Consider the following 19,863-nt stretch of genomic DNA (forward strand, 5'->3'; position numbering starts at 1 on the left):
ACTAGGAGAAATGAAAGAAAATCACTTTCCCCTGTTCAGGCTTAAAGAAATGAAAGCCAATTTGTCTTGACATGGGTGCTGTGAGCATGTAAAAGATAAAGACTGTAAAGTACTTCAACACAGTGAAGTATCTTACAAATGGAAAGACTGAAGTTTTAATTCGCACCACTTCTCAGGCATTTCAGGAGGAAATTATGGGAGGAATTCAACTTTGCAGTCTTCTGACCTAGAGGACTGGTTTATTCTGCCCACCTGGAATATTCTGTCCAGCTCTGGGCACCACAATTTAAGGAGGAGATTGAAAAGCTGTAATGTGTGCAGAGGAGGGCAGCCAAGATGATCGAGGGTCTAGAAAGCAAGCCTTATAAGGAACAGTTGAGGGAGCTGGGTATGTTTCGCCTAGAAAAGACAAGACTGAGAAGAGATATGATGGCCATCTTCAAATATCTAACCAGCTGTCATGTAAAGGATGGTGCAAGCTTGTTTTCTCCTGAAGACATGCAGCTGGGAAGAGAGCAGGCGAAGAAAACATTGCATCTCCATTCCCCCATCCCAACCAAAAACAGAGGAAGGGTCAACTCTGTAAAATGTTCCTTTACATGGGCCTTCTTTGCGGGGAAGCCGCTTGTAAAGAAGCATCCAGCACCCTACATGATGCCTGCACACAACCGTTGTTGCACCGAGGCACTGATTCTGCAGCACGTTGCTTCAAGGACAGGACAGCAGGCAGGAAGGAGATTCAGGGAGAACCAAGCTCTTACCTTCTCCTGGGAAAATATAGCTGGTGGTCAGGGAGGTCTTGGCTTTCTGTGGGGTTTTGCCACCCTCTAATACCCCAATAATGCTCTAGGCCACCTACAGCAATGCATGGCTGCCCAAACTCAACTGTGACAATGTCCAAATCCCTCTGAATATTTGGCTTGGGGCTCGGCTGTATCTGGTGCATAATCCTAGTGTCTATACACACCTCTTTCCTCTGCTCGGACAAGCAAAAGGCATTGTTTGTTTGTTTGTTTGATTGATTTCTTACCCACCTGGAAGGTCTCAATGCAGGTTACAACAATTCAAAATTCTATATTAAAACTGTTTAAAACAAATTACAATCATGGCAATATGGTGAGTTTGGAAAATGTTTATCTCAGGTGTCAATGGCCAAGGCGTTATCAGTGTTAACAGAGCTAAAGGACAGATTATAGCCAGAAAAAATCCACTCAGCATACCAAGCTGAGAGAGTTGAAACGTATTTTTAAGATCTCTAACTTACATGATTTATGTCATATATGTGTAGTACTTATTTGGTCTGAAATTGTATCACAATTTAAAACCAAATAAGAACTACACATATACAGCAACAACCATATATTATTTGTGTTGTATGATGAAGGGTGAGTAATAAAGATAATGAATTATTATTAGGATACATCATCATGGGAGCTGCTTTTCCATGGTTTAAAAAGCTTTAAATCAGTTGGCCCTTACTGAAAAAAAATAATTCAAAGGAAACTTTCAAGCAATAAAGTAGCCAGATCTATAAAGCCGATTGCCGTATCAAGCAGATTCCAAATATGTGTAATGAGATTATACCAACTCAGGATGTAGGTATGTCACAGCTGAGTGCAGCTACTGAACAACTGAATGCAAAACAATTTCCTACATTTGTGAAGCTAGAATATAAAAGGGAAAATGCACTTCCCAAACATACATATAGCCTCCAGAAGATTTGACTCAATTTTGCCTCACTGACTGCTAGGCCTATCTGAAGACTTGCTTTTTGAAAACACCCAAAAATGTTGGAATACGAAAATAAACTCATGAGACATAAAAACACTTTAGCATACCTTGATGCTGCAAAAAAGCTTGTAATCTGATAACCAAAACTAGCGTAGTAAGCATGTTCCATCACAGCCATCAACTGAATGCAATTATATCCTGTTTTTTTTTTTCCAAAGAGAAGAAAAAGAAGAAGGAAGAAACAAAATTGCATTCATTGTTGTTGTCATTTGTACAAGGTATCTGGCCTACGAAACATTCATTTTAGCTAAAAGACACATTGCATTTAGCCAGAAAAAGATAATTTAGACAATAAGTTATGAGCAAACCTACTAAAATAAAGCCTACGGGAGACTGACTTCCCAGCCATACTGGGAAGGTTGATTTCTCAAGCACTGAAAGATTAGCCTTTTAAGTACATAATATGCAAATATAATCATAATTTGACTTTAGAATATTAACTATGCCAATCTGCATGTCCTGAACTTCAACTGCACTTTTGATATTTACACTGTTGATCATAAAAAGAAAAAAAGTAACCGACTATGCACATACAAAACCTTGCGCTTTCCTTAATGTTTCAAACATGCACCATTTGTATCTAATCGTTAACATATTTTTCTCCAAATTCATTTCCCTCAAGGAATCTCTCTAAAAGAACAAACATTAAAGCAATGGAATTTTGCTTTGAAGCTTACTGAAGGAGCTGAGGACCAAAGGAAAAGAAAAACCTTTCTTTTTGTCCCTTATCCAACCCAAAATGTTTTTCTGTGATATTAAGTGAAGGAAATCTGAAGGGAAAAGTACAGTTTAATGATGAAACCGCCAGCACTTAAAACAAATCTTTTACTAAGCTAACTTTTATGTCAGCAAATAAATGCCCCTTCAGCCACCAAGCAAGGATTATAGGCAAAGGATAACCTTCAGATCTGTTTGAAACTCCGTGGAAGCCACAGTTTCTCTTGATTCTTAGTTTTCATGAAAATCTTTGCCATGTCACTTAACCTGCTCCTCAAAATTTTCATAATGTTTACTTAATTAACTACTTATTTTTTTTCTTTTGCCCTCAAATCAGATGTGAGAGATGGGTAGTATCAGCTTAGTTAACCTTAGTTAAATTAGGTTGCAACCCTCAACACCTGAGCTACAGAGCTACAGTGGAGCTTCCTTCAAGATGAAAAAAAAAAAAAAAGCTAACAGCCCTTCTAAATCAGACTAAAGTTCATCCAGACCAGCAAACACCAGACACCAGATGTTTATGGAAAGCCTAAAAGCAGGGCATAAGGACAACAGCTCTCACAAATTTATCCCTTTGAAAGCTGGTTGAGATGGTAACCATTATTACATCTTGTGGGAGCAAATTTCTAGTTTGACCACACACTTCGTGAAGAAATACTTCCTTTGTCTGTCCTGAATCTCGCACTGTTCAGCTTCATTGGATGACTCCAGGTTCTAGTACTGTGAGTGAGATCTAAAAGCTTATTCTCCATGCCGAGACTATTTATGCACAACTGCTGAATACTGGATTGATGTCATAGGGCAGTGTTTCCCAACCTTGTGCCTCCAGATGTTTTGGGACTACAACTCCCATCATCCCTAGCTAGCAAGACCACTGGTCAGGAATGATGGGAATTGTAGTCCGAAAACATATGGAGGCACAAGGTTGGGAAACACTGTCATAGGGTACACAGCATGAGTGTGGTTCAACTAAGTTGTTGCATGTGTGGGACAAGGTCCACACTCATGCAACGGAAGAGGTATAGAAGGCATAGAGAGAGTACAGAGCGAACAGATCTCATTGCCCATGTACATACCCTATTTTGCTCTACATTGACTAGGAAAGGGGTCTTCTAGCCCATGACTAATACCCCTTTTTCCTAGTCAATCTCCGATCGCTCAGGTCCTACTAGTGTAAATGCAAAGTTTTGGTTTTTGTCTACCGTAAATGTGCATCACTTGACACATATCTGAAGAAGTGTGCATGCACACGAAAGCTCATACCAATGACAAACTTAGTTGGTCTCTAAGGTGCTACTGGAAGGAATTTTTTAATTTTGTTTTGACGACACATGATTACGCTGAGCCATGCAGATATTTGGTGGGAATCATAAGACCAGAATGTGACACCAACCTTGCACCAGTTGCACTGATTTTTGGTTCATTTCTGGGTCAAATTCAAAGTGTTGGTGTGAACCTTTAAAGCCCTTAATGCAGGCATCCCCAAACTTTGGCCCTCCAGATGTTTTGGACTACAATTCCCATCTTCCCCGGCCACTGGTCCTGTTAGCTAGGGATCATGGGAGTTGTAGGCCAAAACATCTGGAGGGCCGCAGTTTGGGGATGCCTGCCTTAATGTTTAGGTGTGACGTTACCTGAACAGCCATCTAGGTAGAGAGGTACATACTGTCTTGCCGAGGTTGCACTGAACTCTGCACTATCTGTGGTTAGGAGAGTGTTTCCCAGAAGAGGTTGATATGCCAAATATGACCCTAACTAGAGATACTGAACTTTGTCTAGGTAGTCACCTTCAGGATAGTCTAATATAATCTGTTCGATGTGAGTCTCCCTTTGAAGATGATCCAGAAACTCCAATTAGGAGTTGCTGGTGGGAACAAGGAGATTGGGACATGTAATGCCAATTCGTACCAGTGGCACCAGATGCTGGTTTTGACCTTTAAAGCCTTAGAAGTTTGGAACCATGATTTCCGAAGAACCACATACTGTACACCAATATGAGTCTGCCTGAATATTAAGATCTGCATCAAAAGCTATGCATACTTGGCTGGCTGTTTGGGAGATTGCTCTTCTTTGGAACACTTTATCCTAAAGGTTATTCTCTCATAATTGGCCGTTTGAGTAGCAATTGTTTTGTTGGTAATTTATACAGATGTCTGTAAACTCTTTTAACTGGCCTAGCAATTGTTAACATTGTTGCTATGCATTGTTTTATGGTGTTCTGAGTTGCTCTGGGTGAGCTATGCTCATAAGGACTGAATACCAATTATTTTGGCATACATATTTTGACATTTCAATCAACAGTGAAAAATCAATTTTCAATATAATTTCCCCTTTATTTTTTGCTGGGGCACAGATGTGTTTCTATTTCCCAATATTGAGTATTCACTTGTAAATTGGGTTTATATTAGTCCTTTAAACTGCTTTAAAAACTGCCTCTAAAAGAATTATTTTAAAACTTTCTTCACTTCAGTAGTTCTGAATACAAAGTTACACAAACCTTTTCTGTCCTGTATTACTTAGTTTATACATGACTATTTTCATTTTATTGTTTTCTTGGCAACTAACCCATGCATCCAGCTATAAAATAGTTTTAGAAATGCATGTTTAAAATGTCATTTTTTAAAATCTAGCTTTTAAGAAAATGCTTGCTCCTTTACAGCTGTACTAAAGAAAAATGAGTTACTTTGCTTGCAACAATGCAGTGACGCAGAGATGCAGGAAGATACATGCAATTAGATTAATAATTTGAAATACGAGTTTTATTTCTGGTTGTTGTACTCCACAAATAAATGATCTAAACACTATAAAAAGCACTCATCCACATGAGGATTTCAGTCCCTTTAAAAAAAATATAAAACCTTTGGTTCAGTACAAAAGAATGTTCAGCACCCTAAAATACATTGCTATGATGCATTAAATATCAATACGGAGACAATCCACAGACTCTCGAAATGAGCTTTTCTAATAAAAGCACAGGGCTCATTAAAAATTTATCTCAGAAGAAGCCTCAGATATTACTTACCAAGATCCTTGACTTTCGGAAGTACATTGTGTGTGAAGTTTTTATATGAAGCTATTTTCCCTTCAGGGGAAGCAATTCCCACATGAGATTCATAGATCCTTAAGCTTTTAGGCTTCTTAGGAACAGGATGTCTCCGCTGCACAATGGAAAAATGTTTTGGGAATAAAAATGTGAGAAGCTGTCAGTTATATTAGACAAGAACTGGTAATCTGAACCAGCACATTCACTTTAAGATAAATGCAGCTGTTATATAACAAATCACATAAATTCGTGGGGGGGGGGCAAGCTGACTTCAGTCTCAAGGCTGGTATCATCTGTACAATTTCCCTTCACAAAACTTTCTCTTTGGTCATGATAGTCCCTTGCCACCAACCGAATACCAAAATGGCCAGGGATTCAGTGAGCTGCTTGGGTTCAGCCTTTAAAAAGCCTCTCCCAGAAAAAAAAAAGATCACCAGTTGGAAGGAATGTTTCATTACGATTCACCTCTTGTGAATTAAACCACCAGGTTGATTGGTTTTTCCCAAACCTCTCCTGCCAGAAAACCTTTTCCTTGTCGATTTGAGTCCCGAGTACCCTCTCTGTGTTGCACAGCATTATGTGGTGCGAGTTAAAGTAAAACCTCAGTTGACACAGGGCACTGTGGACTGACCTTTAAGAAATAAACAGTCCTAGAATGCACACTCCATTGCCCATCTCAGGTACTATAAATGGCGGGTGAAGGATGGCCGTGGAACTACCGGCTGTTAGCACTTTGGTCACCAGGGAGACCCTGATCAGCTTCCAGGGAAATCTAAGGTTCCAAGCAGTTTGTGGGAAAACAGGTGCATGTTTTAAACTTATTATTTAACTATTGTTGGCAGGCACATAATCTGCTCAAAGTGTTGTACTACCTCCCTGACTGCCACCCCCACCGCCACAAAAATAAAAAAAAAATCTCATCTGCCATTCCTATCATTAAATCCAAAGGTTATTTTACTGAGCTTATTAGAAGGAATACTGCAGAAGGAACACCATGAATTAATAACCAATCTTTTGACTGCTGCAAAAATTGTAATTGCAAGGGACTTGCAGAACTCTGTAAGGCCTGCCATACCAGAGTGGATTACAATATTGTGGAATGTTGCCAAGATTTTCTAAATTCACAAAGTTTGTAGGGTTACAACTTTTTTATGCAGCTAACAACTTTTTATGTACTTTTGGAAGAGTAAACACAAACAAGTATGGATATTTATTTTTCAATTTGGTATGTAAATTTCTACTTTGCAAACAAAGCTTTTTCTTTGTTTATCTGTATCACTGTATACTTGATATATCTAATGCATACCAAATTAAAAATTGAATGCAATTTTCCTGAAAACCTACATACTTCAGAACACCACAAGTCCTTCAATCTCACAATAAGATCCTCAGTTGCCTCGAGTTTGTTAAATAACTTCTGTAATCATGTTGGGCAGAGGTCAAGGGGAAGGAACGGTAACTCAAAATACAAGGACATGCAAGGATTCCATTCGCATGCTTTATGCCTCAGTGTATAAATAAAAAAAAGTGAAACAACCACTATGAAATCATTTTTTTCAGCTTTGACTTGTAAAATAGTATCAGATTCCAAATATAGTGGAAAGCACTGTTTTTTTATGTAATTTCAACCAAAGTATTATAGCTAACATTAGTCTATTTTTCAGCAGATCTTCCTCCAGCTTACCTATTTATACAAATGCACAGGCACAAAATGTGTACCAAATTCATCTGCAGATGTATGTGATTTGAATCACTTTCCTAACTATTAAAAGGAAAACGAACACATCCTCCCTTCGAATAAGTTTATCTTCTATGTAAAATGTTGTCTAAGGCTTTACAATTATTACGAGTAAATTTGGTATAAAATGGCCCATTTTTAGATGATCAGAAAATGTAAATTTAGAGGAAACATACCACTCACCCACACCCAGCCCATCCTATATCCCTAACTTATTTAAAACAGCTTACTCTGTATGGGGTTGGTGGCTCCCAATTGACCCAGTCATAGTTCACATTGGTACCCTGAGTTACATATCTTGCCCAGGGGGAAATACGGTAGAGGAGTTCTCCACTTCTGCTTCGGATAACCACCTAGAAAATTAAATGTAAAAAGAAACAGACATGGTTAAACTAAGGCCAGAATTATACATTCTAAGTAAGGGTGGGGTGGGGCTGCTACAGAGTAGTAGCTTCATGTTTTCTTCGCTTCCTCTATTTCTCTGTAACATTTTTCAATTCAAAACATGACTGAAAAATATCATGAAGAGGCAGCCCAAAAGAGGGTGCACAAACAAAAAGAACTTTAATACAAAACTGGTTACGGAGGGGGGAAACCGAGCAGCAAGCTGCTGCATATAATACAAAATTGAAAATAAAAACACATGGATGTATCTAGCTAAGTATTCCCCCCTCCCCTGAGTAGACCCATTGAAATAAATTAGCTTAAGTTAGTCATGTCCATTAATTTCAATGGGTCTACTCTCAGAATAACTAACACCGAATACAACCCACTGTGTCTGAGAACAGACTGAGGTAGCGCCTGATACAGAGACCCTGATACAGAGGTCAATATACTACAATGCCATGATCACATTTTAAGTTTCTCCATCCCTCAAAGTTGCAGACAATTAAAAGTGGGCTAGGAAAACACGCGACAGTGTGTCCTTTAGGTATTTTACACTTCTAAATGTTTCCGGGAGAGGTAACTTGAGGCTGATATCAGCAGCAGTCACAACAATCTAATTCCACTGTATAAATATTTTTTTTACAACATTTTCATTTGCAAGGTATCTAAACTTACTGAACCCAATTTACAGTATTGTAACAAATTGCAAAACAAACAAACAAACCCCAAATCAAAACAGGAATTCCTGGAGAGGAAAAATAAGACATTTAGCCATTGGGACTATATTTACAAGAAAGCTCAAGGTTCCAAAGCATACATTTATTTTTTTTATTTTTTTAAGGCAATTTTATATACTGCTTAATAATAAATAAATAAACCTCTAATCAGTTTGCATAAAATAGTATAAAATGTTAAATAAAAATAGTGGCAGGTATTAAAAACAGTGGACACAACAAACAGAGATAAAATCAGGATCTTAAAATCATATATACATAATAAAATTTAGGCTTGCCTAATAGGAGGTTAGCAGGTGTTGGTTTTCACAGGGATGGTCTCAGTGCCACAGCACATGTTGCCATGGGTAAGCGACCAAAACCCATCTTAGCAAGTGATCCCTATCCCTACCTGTAACATATTATAAGCCTCACAACTCTACCATGGTTGCCTGAAACATGCATTGAGAGTGAGTGACAAGACTCTGAGTGCCTGGGTAGGCTCACATTATGGTAGTGCAGTTCTTGCTCATCTCTTCCTTATCAATGCCCCACGCATGTCACCACAGAACGTAGACTCACACAGAGAGACATCTACATCTTTGGGACTCTTTCTCCAGAATGTAACCAATGCCTAACTTGTTTCCACTCAAGATACCAGGCAATAACTTTCTATTTGTTTATGCAACTGGAATGAAGGCTACCATCAGACAAACAAAATCTCTCTCTCTCTCTCTCTCTCTCTCTCTCTCTCTCTCTCTCTCTCTCTCTCTTTTAAGTATATGCTATACTTTTCATCAACTCTGTTTTTAGTGAGTATTGCCACTATCTCTACTGGGCCAACTTGAGCGCTTTACAAAAATATGGAAAGAAGGCGGAAAGAATGGCCTAGATACAATTGTTAAAGCAGGTGTGGTCTGGAGGCAGGCAGAGAGGCAAACTGGTTGTAATTATCTATGCAGTGTTCAGACTGAGGAACCAGGTCAAATCAATTGGCTCTTCTGATTTTGTGTGTGCACATTTTTTATTCGTATCATGCTAAGAAAACCTATAAGCATCCATTTGTGCCATGCCTGTGTCTGCTCTATAGTAAAGCAAATAACAGGGTCATAGTAGGTCATCTACATTAATTATGCCATACTACACTAAAATACCAGGTGAAAATTATCCCTAGGAGTCTAACATCCATGATTACCTATTATACCACCAAATACAGAATTTCAGGGGAAAGGTGCATGATTCACACATTTAAATAGGATGAGGAACAGCTGGACTCCATAGCACCTTTTTTCCAACAGAAAAAGGCAGTTTTTATTAGAACTTTTGGTTCACTTTATATTCAGTATAGGAAACAACATACCATGGGAGGCACATTCATTAGGTCAAAAGCCAGAGAAAAGAACTAGGCTAAAGCAGCATGTTCTATTCATTTCCCACCAAGACCAATGGTTGATGGTGTTGGGGATTTTTTAAAGTCTTCATTCTGCAAAAACCAGTGCAAGTTCTGACAATTGTATCCCAGTCCTATATTGCCGTAGAGGAAATATCAGACTTTCCCATAAAATGGAAATTCTGTTTGAAGCAGCTGTAATGAGCAGCTCCTCAAAACTGTTCATTCGGTAACACAGTAGAATTGAATGCTGAATGTCATTAAGATTTGGAACAAGTTGAAATTATTTTCTCTCTTTTGCAATCTAGAAACAGGTCTTTCTGAAATCTAGTTTAGGGGGAAGTTTAATGTGGTTAAATACAAATATTGGGCCCTCGGGTTTCTCAGTTTAAAACTCCTGCTAAATCTTTAGGTTGAAATGTCTTAAGGAAAGAACCCGTTTTTCGCCTTCTCCCATCCCCCAGGTTTTAGAGTTTAAGTAGCACACATGAAAACTAGTCCTTAATTAAATGATGAAGCCAATATGAGCTGCCTTTTAAAGTGTTGTACAGTGAAAAGGGCATACTAGTATGATCCTATACTAGTGCATTCTGAAGTTTCACAGACATACTTGTAAGATAAAAATAAAAAGTCTAGCTTTCAGCAAAGCCTAACATGAATAACTGGCTGTTGTAAAAATGTAACAGTCTCTCTCTCTCTCTCTCTCTCTCTCTCTCTCTCTCTCTCTCTCTCTCTCTCTGTGTGTGTGTGTGTGTGTGTGTGTGTGTGTGTGTGTGTGTGTGCATGTCTGTACATGAATCTTCCTGCTGGTAAAGAAATCCATATCATAACCCAGATGGCTGGCTAGTGTTGCCAAGCATTGGGACAACTGACTCAGAAAATTCTCTCCATTTCCAGAGGGGCAGTCCACTTTAGCCTGTTGAAAGCAAACACAACAAGATATAAATTCTTTTCTTTCTCTGCCTCCCCCCTCCACACACGCTTTGCAGCCTGTTTTGAATATTCTGAACAGCCAGTATGGCATTTGAATTCTACATCTGTATCACTGTCCTTCCCAGAACAGGAACTAAAAATAATGTACACATTCTTATTTCCTGAAAGATAGAGTCCCAAACCACTAGGCTACGTCAACAGAGTCCGTTATCCTTCCCTTTCTTCCAGCAAATGCAATTTATAACAGCATTTAAATCATGTTTGCTGGTAGTGTTGTGGCCTCAGATTCAATCTACTGGGGATGAATCTCTTCAAACTAAAAAAAACAACAAAACAAAAACCCCCTCAGTCCGTATGGTTACCAACATACAATATTTGTAGAAGTCACAGAACAGGAGAGAAAGAGAGAGAGAGAGAGAGAGAGAGAGAGAGAGAGAGAGAGAGAGAGAGAGAGAGAGAGAGAGAGATCCCAAAGTCTGAATCTATTTCAAAAAAAAGAAGCAGCAGCAAGTGAATAATAAAATGGAAATGATTATTCAGGGAACAAGGTTTTATGTTGAGGAAGCACATTTTGTCATTTGGAGGTAATTTGAAAAGGGCAACGTCTTTCTTCAACTGTAAGTGAGAAGGAGCAGGACTAGGTGGCCAGAGGCATTCTAAAAACTTCTGCAATGTGCAATGTAGCTTACTATTCCCAGGCTTAATATCACCTGCAATATAACTCCTAGATAGATAAAGGCATATGAATGGCTAAACTATATTCCATATATTCAGAATCATTAGAGCACACATTTCAGTGCAACGTACATTCCATGCCAGGAGTCAGTCACTTTCATGTGGCAAAGCCGAGGGTGAATAGCTTGCAGAACATTCTGAGGACATCACCTTTGCAAAGACATTCTAAGGAAACCTCTCTAGTTTACTTATTTTTATCAGAAATAACCAACTGGTCATCGGCAGACTCGTATGCTCTTTATACTGTATCGCCTATATATTTTGCAAAGTTGTGTTTTTCCCCCCTGTTTATGCTCTCTCAAGATATCATAACCAAATTTCTGTATTTTCTGAGATAAAGGAGCCATTTTCGACCGGATGCAATTGGATAGCATTTTGAGAGTCAATATAGCAGACTAAACCTTTCAAACTACCATGACTTTAACCACTGATTTCAAAGCTGCACTGTGTTTTGGGTTTCCTAGAATTCCCAGACAACACTGGGTATGAACCTTCTAGTTAAAAATAATTTGATTAATTGTGTGATCTTTTTATAACATCATTATGTGACCTTCCAGGTGTTGCGGGACTATTAACTCCCATCAGCTCCTGCCAGCAAGGGCAATAGTCATGGGTGATCACAGTTGCAGTCCAACAACAGACTCAGTGTGGTGTAGTGGTTAGAATGTTTGAACTAGGACCTGGGAGACCACGGTTCAAAACCCCACTCAGCCATGAACCTTACTGGGTTAGCTTGGGCCAATGACTCGCTCTCAGCCTAACCTACCTCACAGGGTTGTGGGGAGGATTATATGTGGAGCAAGAGAACCATGTACACCACCTTGAGTTTCTTGGAGGAGGGATATAAATGCAATAAATAAATGAACACCTAAGTGGACACATACTCCTTATCAATTCCTTAAACATGCAAAAGATTTAACAGAAACTAGAATTTACTCATTTAATCTTTTCTACCACCTATGCTTTCATTTGAAGTCTGTGCTTTCCGTTTTCCACCTTTCCTTGTAACTTCAACAAGATTATGCAAAGATATAGCAGATGTCCTGGCAAAAATAATAATAATCCAGAATGGGCATAAAAGATGTTAGTATTTGCTAATACTGAGGAGTATTATCTCTGTACAAAGGGCAGATTTTTATTACTGGCCAAGACAAAATGCTAACTGCCCTACTGAAGAAAGTCCCTACAGTCTATATCTAAGACTGTTACTTCTCAAGCAACAGTCTTAGAGGGAGAACTGAAAGATGTAGAACAGAAGGGGGGGGGGGGACATGAAATTTCCAGAGCTAGATCTTCCAGTGCAAATCTAGTTCTGATATATAACACTCTTCCTGCATGTCTATAACAATGGCTCATTACAGGCTGTCACAGCAGTCCCAGGTGTCACTAAGAATTTATATTTAAGAGACAATATTAAACGTTTCACCTTGCCTGAAGGTTTTAAGTTGAAGATAAAACAAGAGTTACCAACTCAACCTTCACTCCTCCTAAAGAAAAGTCACTGAACACAGAATTTTGTAGATTCAAAACATTTACGCCTTTGCACTTGGCACTGATTCAACAACTTTTTCAAGTAAGCATTACAATCTAACTGGTGCATACAGAGATCATGTTCATAATCTATTTCACGGGTGTCAAACACAAGGCCCGGGGGCCAAATACGGCCCGCCAGACCTCGTCATGTGGCCCGCCGAGCGCCCCAGCCAGCGGGACCCAGCAGCGGGACCTTGCTGCTGAAGCGCCGCGCCGACAAAGCGCCGACAAACAGCTGGGGCAGGGGGGGGGGGTAGAAAGGCGGCCAGAGCAGCGCTGCGTGGAGCGCCCCGAGCCACAGCAGAAGGAGGAAGCAGCTTGCCGGGTCAGCGCCTGGCAGCGCCGCACGGAGAGTCCCGAGCCTCTGCGACGCAGCAGTGCTCTGTAGCACTTTGAATCCTCCTCCTCCTGCCACGGCTCGGCGCCTGGAAACGGCGGCTGCTGCTGCTGAAGCACAGACAAAACACCCAGCAGCGCCGTGTGGAGGAGGAGGAGGATTCAAAGTGCTACAGAGCAAGCCGCCTCCTCCGCCTCCTCTTGCCTCACCTCCTCCTCCTCCTGCCGCGGCTCAGCCTCATGAACGTGAGCTCAGCAGCGGCTCAGCCTCACGAACGTGCAACTCTGAGGCTTTACGCACTTCTCCTAAAACGGACACCCGCTGCCTCACGCTGCACGGGAAATGCTTTTTGCCCCTGGGTCCCTTCGCGCTCTTTTCTGGTGCTGAATCAAGGCGGCGACCCCCCCCTTCCCTTTCTTTCTTCCTCTCTCTCGTTCTTATTCTTTCTTTCCCTCTCCTTCCTTCCTTCTTTATCACTGTCTTCTCTCCCTCTTTCTTTTTCTTTCCTTCTTTATTCCTTCTTTCCTACTCTTCTTTCTCTCACCTCTTTCCTTCCTCTCTCCCTCCTGCTCCCTCTTTTCTTTCTTTCTTTCTTTCTTTCTTTCTTTCTTTCTTTCTTTCTTTCTTTCTTTCTTTCTTTCTTCCTTCCTTCCTTCCTTCCTTCCTTCCTTCCTTCCTTCCTTACTTCCTTCCTTTCTTCCTTCCGTCCTTCCCATCTTTCTTCCTCTCCCTCATTCTTATTCTTTCTTTCCCTCTACTTCCTTCTTTCTCCCTTTCCGTCTTCTCTCCCTCTTTCTTTTTCTTTCCTTCTTTATTCCCTTCCTTATTTCCCACTCTTCTTTCTCTCCCCTCTTTCCTTCCTTCCTCTCTCCCTCCCACTCCCTCTTTTCTTCCTTCCTCCCTCCCTCCCTCCCCTCCCTCTCCCTCTCCTCAGAAACATAGGATGCTGCTTTATACTTCTGGCCCTTAAACCCTGGAACCAGGAGAGCAGCTCCAGTGAGTCAACCTCAGCCAGTCCCTTTGGTGAAGGGTGGTGGCTCACTGGCAGAACATCTGTCCTGCATGCAGAAGGACCCCAGCATCTCCAGGTACCAGTAGCTCTGCAAAGCTCCTGCATGGTGTTTCCTGCTTGGCAGGGGGTTGGACTGGATGGCCCTTGTGGTCTCTTCCAACTCTGATTCTATGATTCTATGAAACCCTAGCGAGCCTCCACCACCCAGTGCAGTTACCAAAAATCATTTTTCAATAAATTGTACAATAATTGTACATTTGAATATCTACTTGCCATTATTCTGACTATGTTTCTGCTTTCAGAGCTAGTTATTACTTACATTATTACATAAAACAGTAATAATTGAATGCAGTGACAATAATTTATGAGAATAAAGAGTGGACACATAGTCCTACAGATACAACCGGCCCTTTGAGGGTGAACAAACTGCTGGTGCGGCCCCCGATGAATTTGAGTTTGACACCCCTGATCTATTTGATCAACACAGAGCATTTGTTTTAAGTTCAAATGTCTGAAATGAATTTAAAAAAGTAGTTGAGGTAAATAAAAGAAGAGTTAATTATAAATGAGGTAATAAGAATAAGGTTGCTTTTATAAGTGTTAATTAGCTAAATCATTTTGTTCAAACAGAGGCTTCGCTGAACAAAACAAAACAAATAAAAAATTAGGGTCCCCATATTAAAGAGTGGCTGCCCTGAGAAAAGAGCTCGTTGGATAGATAGACTCAGTTCTGGAATCTATGAAAGCTAAGAACAAACAGGAAGACAAGTTCAAATATATTCTACATCTATCTGCTATTTCATTCCCTCATCACCACCTTTCCGAACCGGCCATCTAATCAGCAGTAGAAATACCACAATGCAAGAACCTCTAGCTCCTAACTCAGAAGGATGCCATGGGCAATAGTATCAAAATCTGCCAAGAAAATCATCAACAGAGTGACACTTCCACTTGAACTGGACATCCCACAGAAAGCCATTTCTGCTCCAAGACAAGGTAATCTGAGAGAACATGCAGCTAGAGAGCAAGCAATCATCGACTCAAACACTGCACAGGAACTGGCGTATACGGTAGATTCTAACCATAGCCCCACTCCCTCTTGCAGATAAACTCCTAACCTCCAAGCACACTGGCATCTTAGATTTGTATGATGGCATTATATTTGCAGTTTTGTTTTCAAGTGCTTTCCTAATGACACCAAGCATAGAATTCACTTTTTCCAATCCCCTCATTTTTGGAACTGTTCTTCTTTTGAAGTCAAATGCTACAAAGTTGGATTTTCTTGGCAATAAGAGGAGGAGGAGGAGATTTGACTATTTCCAATTGGTTCAACAACACTTACATCTCGTACCAGGTCATTGCCACTATTTAAGATTAAGCCCAGGGTCACTGCCCCCCTGGCGAGTTCTATGACCAACTAATCTAGGACACATTGGTAGCTTGCCAGCTCATTACGGTTAAGCACAGAGGTGCCCCACCTTAAAGTGGATCCATGGCTGGTTGGGGCAAGAGATAGAGCCTTTTTAGTGGAGATGCCAATATTATAATAACACCTTGCCCCAAGGTGGCCCCCTTTGATTAGTGAATGGGTTTCTTTGTCTGTTTTTAACCTTCCAGGTAGAAAATGTTTCATCTAAGGATTGTGTTATCTGCTGAGCCTGTCTTTGCTGTGTTTTGTTTGTGATCATGCTGTTTTACCATGATGCTGTGATTTTAACCACTGTAAGCCACATGTGTCGGCAGAGGAAGGGCCTCTACTACTCTGGATTAATCGATGTGGTTCACAAGTTGGTGCATATTCACTACAGACAGTATTTTGTTGTTGACTGGGGGCCATTGTTCCCAAACTGAAAAAAAGATGCCAATACAAAGCAAAAAGGGAGAGAGTGGAAGAATTGTTAATACAGTCAACTTCTAGCTTGCAAGAAGCTATTTACGCACCATTTGAATACTACAGAATTCTCAGTCCTACAAAGAGGCTTGCATCAATGTGTACCTGGAGTCTATATACCGGTACATAAATCTCACCTGACCACTGCATTCAGACAGTGATAAAGAGACAGAATTGATCAAAGGAACTGCTAGAAGGCTGCTGCCAGATTACTGCATAGAAAATCCCTCGCAATACAAGCTGATAGATAGTTGTAAGGTGTAGCGAGCAAAACTCTGGAAACTCTGGAAAGCCTCTGGTTTTTGAACTTCAATAAATGAAAATTCGGGGGCTTATATTTACAAGTTCCATCCAGATTCCTGTAAAGGAAATGCGAAACATGACAATGCAACACTAAATCTCCATTCAACCTTATTACAGATGTTATGATACAGATACTACTGTATCTACCCTCTTAAGCATGTGCTGTCACAATACCCCAGACAATTGAGGCAAGTCACCAACCAAGCACTTTGTGTTCTTCTAACCAGTGAAGCGTGTACCATTCTGTTCTGTTGTGTCAGTCAGGGAACTAATGATATATGGACTATTTTCCTAGCTATTCTTTGAAATTCTTAAGACATCGTTGCTTCATACAGAATCAAGTTCCGAGATGTGTTAAGCCAAAAACCTTTTTTTCTTTTTCTTCCTTTTCAAAATATCTACTTAAGAATTTTTGCCACAAGAGCAGTTGTGTAGAATATACTTTCTAATATTCTAATATTAATAAGGAGGGAGAAGTCTGTAAAACTTTATGAAATAATTTTGCTGTGAAGCAATGGACACACCTCTAATGCAGGGGTAGCTAATGTGGCACCCTCCAGTTGTTGTTGTTGTGACTCTAACACTCATCAACCCAGGTTGGCATGACCAAGGGTTAACAATGATAGGAGGAGGGGTCCGATAACAGTGTACCCCATTGGCTACCCCTGTATTAATCAAGACCATGTGTTTTCACATGGGAATGTATGTGTGTCTTCATTGGTAATACTATATATATTCAAAAGAACCTAGAGAGACTGGGTTTCAAGTAGCTCTGCAGTGCTTTTCAGGTGTTATTTGGGCCTGTACAGCTTGGTTTAGCCAGAGAGCTCTGGAAGGTATTTTCCTATGTGCTTTGGGTCACTTTCTACAGGCTTGGTGTCTGCGCCTGACATTATGAGGCAAATGACAGGGCCCACAAAGGTTGATACCAACCTCCTTTTAAAATAATAAATTAAAGACCTGGGACTGTAAAGAGAAGTGGGACAGGTGGTTGAAGCTGCCACTGCCTTCCTTATCATCAGTGCCTCTGTGTATATCAGCATGGGCAATAAGCAAGAAAATGTGCTTGCCTAGCACTTCCTTTTTCAGCACTAGCTTGAGAGAGCACTGTGCAGCTGGACTGGTACTGCTTTCACTGACACCATTGTTGCCCTCCACTACTGCAAGCTGTCCCCCTTTGGGGGTGGGGGTCAAACAAAATTGCACTTTCTTCCTCAGGCCTGACACTAGCCCCAAGTTTCTAGTGCTTATAAGAATTTTTTTGAAAAATCTTGTGACATGTTTGTCTATTAAAAAAATACATCTGCAGAAAATCCAGCATTCCTTTCATAGCAATATATCATATAATGCCAGTTAAGCTTCACAATCATTATCCCTTAGGAATGGAGTGTCTTTCATTCAGAAGAAACTTGGGAGCTAGCAATCTCTTGCAAGGCAAGTGAGCCTGAGGAATAGCCGCATGGTCCAAGGCAGCCCAGGAAGATTTATGGCTTGTTGAGGATTTGAATCTGGGTTTCTCACATCCAAAACCAGTATGTAGCACTATTGTATACTTGAAATAAAGCAAGTGAGCTGAACTTATAAATCAAGAAGGTATGCCCCAGCTGAAACAACTTATGGTGCAAGACATACAAAGTAAGTATGCAAATAAATAAAGCTTCTGTCACTTTGGCAAGCAGACCAAACTCCAGCTGCTGTTCTGCTAGTTTTGACAACACACCATAATATAATCATGGAGTAGAGATGGGATCACTTGCTATTGTCTAAAGCCTACTTCAGATTACACACACACACACACCTGCTACCCTACAAACCACTTTTTAAACCACCTTGGCATGCAGTCACTTGAAAATAGCTGTTGGCAAATGTGACTTTTGAGCAAGTGACTAAAATACAACCGGACATCAGAGACTATCATCATGCTAAATACTGTTTGAGTGGAACAGCTTTAATATAAATATGCAAATGTCAGAGAGACTGGTTATTTACAAGGACAGTATATAAGAAGCTATTATCTCTATCCTCTGCAATTTATAGCATTCCATTAGCCTGACATTTGTGCGAGACACAAGATTTGATGAATACACAATGCAGAGAAACTGAGCTGAGCATTCAGGGAGCACACACCATATTTGAAATGAGATAATGAAGATAAAATCCTAGGCTGTGGCCTGAAGATTTCTCACCAGTTCCAGAGGTTTGGTCCGCTTAGTCCGCTTGGCAACCATATTTCCTGTCTTTCAATCTCTGTACAATGAGGAACCTAACTGCAGAATGAGGCTGCTATCAGCAGAATCACACACAAGCTCTTTTTACCAGTTGGAACTCCTCTTCATGTGCACATCTGTTGATTTTTTCCCCCAGAAACTGCTTTGAGCACAAAACATAAATAAAATGACCTAGCAACATACAACAGCAAGAGGCTAGCAAGCCGAAGCATAACTGCAATGAAAAAGGTAACTCACTTCCAAATGTAATTTGAAAGGTGCTGTCTCCCCTTTGCTGGAAGCAAGAATCAGTCACCAGAGGCTAAGGCCTTAGTTCTCTGGACTACGCACATTAAAACCTGGGTCAACCTTTATCGGGACACAAACACCTCTATAACAGAAATGATGGTGATTGAAAACTGGCACACAGTCCCCTTTGGTGCAGCCTATGACCAAGATTCTCAGATGCAAGTGGTTAAGCCTGGGAGTGAATGAGTGGTGCCTGGCATATCAGCGGATGGTTCCTGGTCGTTCAGAAGGCAAAGCCTAGCTGTGCCTAATGGAGGTTCAGGGGTGCAGCCTGCCAGACAGGAGAGGTGGAGTTAGCAGTGAAAGTTACCAAGCTGAAAAGAAAGCATCATGTCCAGATAACAGATCATTGCAGGCTCCAAGTGTTCCTGATCTCAAGATACAGATGGACACTTCAGTGTGCAGACAGAAATGACAGAACCTGTCACTGTCAACATGTTCACTGTACAAGCAGAAATAATGAGAAAAGGGGGCTACAGTCTGCTTCTAAATCTGTAGGTCTGCCCTGCCTACACTGCTGCCCAGGCTGCTACTGCCTACCTCCTGAGCTTCAATACTATTACCGGTATTATAAAACCCTGAACTGAGGCTATTTGGGAGGTGACACTGGTTTTGGAATCCCAGTGGGTTGCCATGTCCCTCACGTCTGGCAAGGACAAGGGCATGGACAAAACTGTATTTGTCTGTTAAGACCCACAGAGTTATTCTTATTATTTTTTAGTGCTATTTGTCTGTTAAGACCCACAGAGTTATTCTTATTATTTTTTAGTGCTGCTGACATTTTTATACTTGACTGATGCTGCTTGATTACTTTTGATTGTGGT

At 40.6% G+C, this 19,863-nt stretch overlaps 1 protein-coding gene across 2 annotated transcripts in view; it reads right to left on the reverse strand.

The window, feature by feature from the left end:
• Window positions 1-19,863, reverse strand: part of GBE1 (1,4-alpha-glucan branching enzyme 1) — a 162,434-nt gene that overhangs the window by 80,294 nt on the left and 62,277 nt on the right. For both annotated transcript variants that reach the window (XM_035114821.3, XM_035114820.3), the window contains exons 4-6: window positions 7,520-7,642; window positions 5,531-5,666; window positions 1,839-1,929 (exon numbers count right to left, since the gene is read on the reverse strand). In XM_035114821.3, the coding sequence (XP_034970712.2) occupies window positions 1,839-1,929; window positions 5,531-5,666; window positions 7,520-7,642 (350 nt within the window). The remainder of the gene's footprint in view (window positions 1-1,838; window positions 1,930-5,530; window positions 5,667-7,519; window positions 7,643-19,863) is intronic.

The sequence above is a fragment of the Zootoca vivipara genome, chromosome 4, assembly GCF_965207765.1.
Source record: "Zootoca vivipara chromosome 4, rZooViv2.hap1.1, whole genome shotgun sequence".
Classification (NCBI taxonomy): domain Eukaryota; kingdom Metazoa; phylum Chordata; class Lepidosauria; order Squamata; family Lacertidae; genus Zootoca; species Zootoca vivipara.